The sequence below is a fragment of the Otolemur garnettii genome, unplaced genomic scaffold (genome assembly GCF_000181295.1).
Source record: "Otolemur garnettii isolate 467f Iridium unplaced genomic scaffold, OtoGar3 scaffold00001, whole genome shotgun sequence".
NCBI lineage: Eukaryota > Metazoa > Chordata > Mammalia > Primates > Galagidae > Otolemur > Otolemur garnettii.
The window spans coordinates 35733265-35742324 of record NW_003852396.1 but is presented as its reverse complement, the minus strand read 5'-3'; the positions used below and the strand labels follow the sequence as shown (position 1 = coordinate 35742324).

Here is a 9060-nt window from a genome sequence, read left to right as displayed (position 1 = left end):
TGTGTGGCTCTATTTCTATAGCTTCAATTATTGTCTATATTCTTTAGGGAAGAGATACAGAAAGAGTACATGAGGCTATGTCTCTTGTCTTTTTTTTTTTTTGCTCCTCATTTTATATTTCTTCAGTGGATCGCCACCCATTTCCACAGGTCTTAGCAGACACTGCTTTCAGGGCTGGACCCTGACAATAGAGGTCCTTCACCTCTTTTGTTAGGTATATTAATAGCAAGAACATACACAGGGGAAAAGAATCCCTATTCAATTAATGGTGCTGGGAGAACAGGATATCCCCATTTAAAAGACTGAAACTGGACCCTTTCTCCCCACCTTTCTCCACTCACTAAAATTGATTCAAGATGGATTAAAGACCTAAATTTAAGGCATGAAACCATAAAAATCTTCAAAGAAGGCATGGGAAAAGTGCTTGAAGATATCGGCCTGGGGAAAGACTTTATGAAGAACACTTTCACAGCAACTGCAACAGTAACAAATAAACAAATGGGACTTATTAAATTAAAAAGTTTCGGTACAGCTAAGGAGACAACAACCAAAGCAAATAGACAACCATCAGAATGTGAGAAGATATTTGCATATTATAAATCAGACAAAAGCTTGATAACTAGAATCCACAGAGAGCTCAAATTAATCAACATGAAAAAGCCAACATTCCCTTCTATCAATTGGGCAAGAGAGATAGATGATTAGAACCTTCTTTAAAGAAGACAGATGAATGGCTAACAAACATGAAAAAATGCTCGTCCTCCCTAATCATCAGAGAAATGCATATCAAAACCACTCTGAGATTTCACCTCAGTAAGAAAGGCCCACATCATAAACTCTCAAAATTACAAATGCTGGCGTGGATGTGGAGAGAAGGAACATTTTTACAATGCTGGTAGGACTGCAAACTAATACAACCCTTTTGGAAGGAAGTATGGAGAAACCTCAAAGAACTCAGCCTAGACTTCCCATTTGATCCCACAATCCCATTACTGGGCATCAACCCAGAAGAAACAAAATCATTTTACTATAAGAACACTTGCACTAGACTGTTCATCACAGCTCAATTTACAATGGCCAAAATGTGGAAATAGCCTAAATGCCCACCAACCCAGGAATGGATTAACAAGCTGTGGTATAATACTATTCGGCCATTAAAAAAGATGGAGACTTTACATCTTTTGTATTAACCTGGATGGAGGTAGATCACATTATTCTTAGTAAAGCATCACAAGAATGGAGAATCAAGAATCCTATGCACTCAATTCTAATATGAGGATGATGACCTAGTATGTGGTATGGTGTAGGGGAAGGGGAGTGCAGAGAGAGGGAAGGAGAGAGAGGGCTAGGGGTGGGTGTCAGTGTGTGACACACCTTTATGGGGCAGGACCCAACCATAAGAGGGATTTTACCTAACAAATACAATCAATGTAACCTGGTTCTTTGTACCCTCAATGAATCCTCAACAATTAAAAAAAAAAGTTTAAGATTGGGGTTATTTCTTTAAATGTTTAGTAGAATTCAACAGTGAACCATATTGTTTTTTGGTTTTCTTTCTTGAAAGTTTTTTTGATTAATGATTCTGTCTTTTGTCAGGTGAGTTCAGATTTTCTGTTTCTTCTTGAATCAGTTTTAGTAGTTTAGTAGTTTTAGGAAATATGTATTTCAACTAAATTATCTAATTTGTTGGCACACAACATTCATAGTATTTTTACAATGTTTTTTACTTATGCAATGTCAGTAGTAGAATCCTCATTTTTCCTTATTTTAGTAATTTGAGTCCTCTTTTTCTCTTGGTTAAATATAGCTAAATCTTTGTCAATTTTGTTTTTTCAACAGACTCACTTTTGGTTTTGATTGTATTGTTTTTCTAGTCTCCATTTCATTTACCTTTGCTCTAAGATTTATTATTTTCTTCTCTCAGCTTGCTTTGTGTTCAGTTTGCTTTTCTTTTTATAATTCCTTAAAGTTATTTGAGATTGCTCTTAAGTTTTGGTATGTTGTGTTTTTGTTCCCATTACTCTCAAAGTGTTTTCTAATTCCCTTGTGATTTCTTCTTTAATCTACTGTTTATTATTTAATTTCCACATATTTGTGCATTTTCCGGATTTCTGACATTGATTTCTAATTTCATTCTGTTGTAGTTGGAAGATATTTCATTATTTTGGGTAGTGCCTGTGGCTTAGTGAGTAGGGCACCGGCCCCCTATACCAAGGATGGTGGGTTCAAACCTAGCCCCAGCCAAACTGCAACAGAAAATAGCCGGGCATTGTAGTGGGTGCCTGTGGTCCCAGCTACTCGGGAGGCTGAGGCAAGAGAATTGCCTAAGCCCAAGAGCTGGAGATTGCTGTGAGCTGTAGCGCCATGGCACTCTACCATGAAAACAAAGTGAGACTCTGTCTGAAAAAAAAAAAGATATTTCATTATTTCAATAGATTTAAATGTATTAATACTTGTTTTCTGGTATAATATTTGGTCTATCCTGGAGAATGTTCCCTATGTATCTGAGAATGTATTCTGTTGTTGGGTAGAGAGCTGTGTATATCTGTTAGATTAAGATGGCCTGTAGTGTTTTTCAAGTCTTCTACTTTCTTTTTAGTCTTTTATAAAATATTTCTATTTGTTAACAAAAGTGAGGTGAAGTCTCCAACTATTACTCTTGATCAATTTCTCTTTCACCTATTTTTCCTTCATATATTTTGGGGCTCTGATTATTATGATTCTTGCTCATTTAATGACTTTTAAGAATTAATTTTGTAAAGTCTATATTCTTTGGTGTGTGCCCAGTTAAGTCTCAGTTTTCTTAGCTTAGTGGTCAGTAAGTGACTCCAGAGATTTCCTTAAATGCTGCAATACTGAAATCTAAAAACATCACCCAATCTTTGCAGAGGTACTAAATACGTTGGAGCATACCTCTGACAAATGTTTATGACAATTTGTTAAAGGAGCAATAGAAAATGAACACAATCCATTACAAATAAGGGTCCCCTCAACTTCTCCGAAACTTTTTAAAGAAAGCCTACAAATTCCTTCATGAACAATTTCAATACATTATTTTCAATACTCATCTTAATAGGACCTTTTTGTTGTACTGCTATTGAATACTCCCTCCTTAAATAGTTCTCTTAGCTCAGATACCTATCTTTCCTGATTCTTTGACTTCTAGATTATGCCTTTCTAGCCTCCTTCTCTTTTGCTCAGCTCATTTTATATTTTCTAAGATAAGGAATGAATATAACAATAATATTAACATAATCACTGTCCCAAATCAATAATTCCTTATCAAATATCCAATTGACTTATGTCTTATAAGGTCCACCACACATTCACATGATTCTAAATCCCTCTGCCACACCCTTCACTGCTTCCTTAGAAACTGGATTGTCTTATGTTTCTACAGTTTGAATGTTATGAAAGGTGTTACTATGGTCTAACTTAATATGTTCCTCTATCCTCTATTTCTTGTAACTGGTAGGTAGATCTAGAGCAGCTCTTAAATACTGATGCTAATGTTTTGTATGTTTCCTACTTCTGCTCATGCCTGTAAGCATCCACATCTTCTTTTTGAACACTAAAACCAGACTGTTAACTATATATTGGTTTATTCATTGTGGAAGTCTCACAGACACTTTAGATTTAGCATTCCACATAATTAATGTACCCACCTCCACAAAATTTGCTACTTACATTCCACTTATTCAAGTCAGTATATGTGAATTTAGGTCAAGACTTATCCTACTCAGATTAAAAAAAAAAAGACTTATCCTATTCATGCCTTATCTAGTCAATAATTCCTTTCAGTTCAAACCCTCTGTTTTCCTAAAACTCATTCTCTAACACTTAACCTATTTCAATAGTCTCTTAATTGGTTTGTCTGTTTTCAGAACCCTCAGGATTCTCTTTCCCATAGAAATCAGTAAACTTTTTCTATGAAGGTCCAGATAGTGACTATTTTAAGCTTTGCAGGCAATTCTCTGCTACAGCTGCTCAACTCTGGTTGTAGCAACAGACGTAATGATAATGAATACATGTGGCTATGTTCCACTGTTATTTCCAAAAATATTTGGCCTGTGGGCCATTATTTTGCCAAGTCCTATTCTACACTGATGCCAACATAATATTTTTCAAAGGGAAATCAATGTTACTCCCTTACTCAATCTATGAGGCTCTAATTCTCTATTTTTATTAACCATAGGATAAATTTCAGGCTTCCTAATAGAATAATATAAAGTCCTTCATGATCTGGCACTTATATTCTCTAGCTTCAGAAGTAGGTAATTTCTTTTCACATAGAAAGGGTCTACTATTCTAATTTTCTATGCTCTCACCTTCATCTTTAAGCATTTCAATCACATCTTCTATGAGGCTCACCACTTCTTTGCTGTTCTTTGGATGTTGTAAATTCACCCAAAACCTGACTTCTTCAGGGAGGACTGCCAGGAATTGTTCTAGCACCAACAGTTCTAGGATCTGTTTCTTTGTATGAATCTCTGGTCTTAGCCACTGAAGACAGAGCTCCCAGAGGTGGCTCAGGGCTTTATAGGGCCCAGACACTTCCGAATACTGGAAATGTCTGAACTTTTGACGAGATGCTTCAGAGTCATAAGTCTTCATCATGGGAATGGTTTCTTGCTGCCAAGACACATTTGTCCCCAGAACCTCACTTATTTCATTTAGAGCCAGGTTCTGAGGTTTAGAGAAGGCCATCAATTTGTCCAGAAGCTGCATCTTCCTAGGTAGAACTCCCACTGTAGTTTAAATGTGTCTTACTAGAGGATTCCAACAATTCTTAGGCTTGCACTAAGCACCTGTGTACTACAGGCAGTATAATTTGAGACAAGTTCTATCACAATAAGGAGAAAAGTTCCAGGAGCTTCAGACACAAAACCAATATTCAGCTACCGGAGAGACTGAAAAAAGAAGAAATATAACCCACAGTAATATCTATGACCATAGTGTTAAAAGTTAAAATAGTATAATTATATTATTTAATCAATCAGATTTAATCTTAAATTACCTAATTAATCTTTAATTAATCTTGTAACTAATCTTAAAATTACCTAAGAAAAATAAATATGAATTCCTTCTAGTTTTGCTTTCCTTTCTTAGCACAGAAAAATATTCTCCTTTCCTCCCAACGTGTCCCCCAAAAGACAGAAACACAAATAGATATCCTAAAACAAATGACAAAGGAAACAGTCATTTGATTTAAAAAATTTCATAATGTAACTGTAAATATATTTCTTCTGTATCAGTGAATAAATCATTTTTGCTTTAAAACTAAGCAAATTTTCAGATAGGATATTCAGGCTATTATAAGCCTTCTGACTAGGTATACCTAAAAAAACCTTTTTCAAAGTTCTCATTAAAATACCAGTAATGTTCTATAAAATGAGCAAAACTGGCAATAGCACTAGAAATTAGAGACAATTATTAAAAATATACTGGGATAATATCCAGGAACTATTTCATTATTAGGCATGAATCAAAAAGTATGTTCCTAGACTACAACAGTTAAGCTACCATTTTTTAGGGCTTATTACAGACCAGTATGCAATGCCTGCTAGCGGGGTTTAGGCATGACTAAACATTTAGACTTACAGACTAACTGTAAGTCACATTTAACAACAGTTCACTCACAAGGCAAAAAACACAGAAAAGTAATAGGTATTTTTCTTCAGTAGGAGTCTTTGCAGAGTATAGCTTGAGCTCAGGGATAGTAAACTCATCTAAGTGATGCAGGAAGCACTCTGACTGAAAAGCTTTCCCACCATATCTCTTATAATAACTGACCATAGCTTTTAGGGTTACCCCAAAGAGCCTGATAAATTACAGGGGTCTCTATATTCACGGAATTCCAGATATAGCTTGCTATGTGATTTATAGTTCTCCCAGTCCAGACCCAATTTGTTATTCAGGGGTCATTTTTTTTATTAAAAGCCTCTAGGCCAGTACTTCTCAACCAGGGAGATCTGGCAATGTTAGGAGATAGTTTTGTTGTCACAGCTGGAGGCTAGGAAAGCTGCTAAACACCCTGCACAGGATAGCTCCCTAAAGAATTATCTAACTGCAAATGTTAATAATTCCAAGGCAATATATATACTGGATAGGAGTACACACTTTGGAGTCATACCAAATGAGTTTAAATCCCAACTATACTAGTTATTAAATGTATAAATTTGAACAAATTATTTTAACTCAACTTGAGTTCTCAACTGTAAAATGAATATAATAATAATCTGATGGAATTACAGGGATTAAAAGTTTTCATCTCGCTTATTGGCACATAGTAAGCTCTTAATAGATTATCATATGCACACACATATGTCACAACATGTTAGTAAATCTTACGTACTGGTCAACAGTTTATACAACCCTATTTACTGGCAATGCCCATATGAACAGAACATTTAACATTCAATAAAGATTAGTGAACAGAGTGGATTCAGAAGTGGATACATGGGAACCTGTTTAGTAGAAGGCAGAAGAATTCCCATTCCCCTGTAAATAAAGCTTCCTTTTTATGTAAAAAAAGAAAAAAATATATCTTTGATATTTATTCTCAAAAGTCAGGGCAGAAGAATATTTTAGAATATAACTTTGTTTTAAAAGTTTGGAAATGAGTAGAATCTGTAAGATAAAGGTGAAGAAAATGTACAAGAGCATTGTAATCTAGTTGATAAAATGATTCCCCACGAGCATAGTGGCTTAATAATTCTGATACTGCTATAAATGTATACTAGAATGGAAGAAATAAATAGAGGCAGATGGTAAGAGGCAGGTTTCTCAATGTTTAAGTAACAGTTTATAGATAACTAAGGGAAGAAAGCTAGAATGATCCATGTAGTAATGGATTAGAGGTGGAAACATAATTATGAATTCATGTTTAACTTAGATGAAGATGGTTACACACAGAAATATTTACAGATATGCGCATAGACATAGATTTGTATGAACACATATTTCCTTGCTCTGTCAGCTGATCAGATCAAGAACATCCCAGTAGCAAAAGAAACATCTAACTCCTATATCTTGGTTTCTAATATAATTTTCCAATAAGAAGAACCAGGACATCCTGGAGAAATGGTTGTTTCTAGGACTGGGTCTCATACAAGATAAACATGGAGCATTTTATAGTGCCAGAAGTAAAGAAGTGCTTAAAAATCAAACAAAACCAAAATATTTACTGGGGCACGTCAAAGGCATACTGGAAGCATACAGAGACCCCTATGACCAAAAGCTGGAACAATATGAGCAACAGATTCAAGGAATATAAAATTATAATTCAAACTATAAAAACCTATAAGCCATTGATAAAAATGATTATCTTACTAAATAAATAAATGAGGAGAAGAGACAAATCACCTATGCATAAGAAATCCAAATAACTTATTCAGATATTCAGCCCTCCAGGAGGTAAAGCATAACTCTTTATCCCTTGAATATGGGTATCCTTCCAAAGACTATAGTATGAGACAGTAAACACAGTAAATTAACAGTGGAAAAACATGACAAACACACTATCTCAGCTAGGCAATCAAGATTACACCAAAGTAGAGTGATGTTGATAGTATGTACTCTTGAGATTGATAAAAAAGGCATTTTACATTTCTTAAACTGATTGAAGCTATCTATGACAAACCCACAGCTATTGTTTTCCTGAATGGAGTTAAACTGAAAGCTTTTCCACTTAGAACTGGAACCAGACAAGGTCGTCCTCCGTCACCATTACTATTCGACATAGTGCTAGAAGTTCTAGCTAATACAATCAGGCAAGATGAGAAAATAAAGGGCATCCAAATGGGAGCAGAGGTCTAACTCTCCCTCTCTGCTGATATGATCTTATACTTAGAGAACCCCAAAGACACAACCACAAGACTCTTGGAGATCATCAAAAAATACAGCGATGTCTCAGGATATAAAATCAATGTCCACAAGTCAGTTGCCTTTGTATATGCCAACAACAGCCAACATGAGAGGCTGATTAAGGACACAACTCCCTTCACCATAGCACCAAAGTAAATGAAATACCTAGAAATATACCTAACAAAAGAGGTGAAGGAATTCTATAAAGAAAATTATGAAACCCTAAGAAAGGAAATAGCAGAAGACTTTATCCTATTTTCAAGACTTGGAAAAAATGATTCTGCATTTTGTATGGAACCAGAAAAAACCCTGTATAGCTAAGGCAGTTTTTAGTAATAAAAATAAAGCTGGGGGCATCACTATACCAGATTTTAGGCTGCATTACAAGGCCGTAGTGGTCAAGACAGCATGGTACTGGCACAAAAATAGAGACATAGACATTTGGAATCGAATAGAAAACCTGGAAATGAAACCAGCAACTTACAACTACCTAATCTTCGCTAAACCAAACAAGAACCTCCAGTAGGGAAAGAATCCCTGTTCAATAAATGGTGCTGGGAGAACTGGATATCCACACGTAAAAGACTGATACAGGACCCGCATCTTTCTCCACTCACAAAAGTTGATTCTAAATGGATAAAGGACTTAAATTTAAGGCACAAAATGATAAAAATCCTCAAAGAAAGCATAGGAAAAACACTGGGAAGGTATCAGCCCAGGGAAAGACTTTATGAAGAAGACTACCATGGCAATTGCAACAACAACTAAAATAAACAAATGGGATTTAATTAAACTGAAAAGCTTCTGTACAATTAAGGAGACAACAACCAAAGCAAACAGACAAACTACCCAATGGGAAAAGATATTTGCATATTTTGAATCAGACAAAAGCTTAATAATTAGGATCTATAGAGAACTTAAATTAATCCACATGAAAAAAGCCAACAATCTCATACGTCAATGGAGATGAACAGAACCCTCTCTAAAGAAGACAGACAGATGGCTAGCAAATATGAAAAAATGTTCAATCATCCCTAATTATTAGAGAAATGCAAATTAAAACCACCCCGAGATATCATCTAACCACAGTGAGAATGGCCCATATCAGAAAATTTCAAAACTGCAGATGTGGTGCAGATGTGGAGAGAAAGAAACACTTTTACACTCCTGGTGGGACTACAAACTAATACAACC

At 35.4% G+C, this 9060-nt stretch overlaps 1 protein-coding gene across 1 annotated transcript in view; it reads right to left on the bottom strand.

Annotated features, from left to right (window-relative positions):
- Positions 1 to 4728, bottom strand: part of ZNF215 (zinc finger protein 215) — a 12516-nt gene extending 7788 nt beyond the window's left edge. The window contains exon 1 of the mRNA XM_003781487.2: positions 4329 to 4728. Within this exon, the coding sequence (XP_003781535.1) occupies positions 4329 to 4728 (400 nt within the window). The remainder of the gene's footprint in view (positions 1 to 4328) is intronic.
- Positions 4729 to 9060: the final 4332 nt, after the last annotated feature.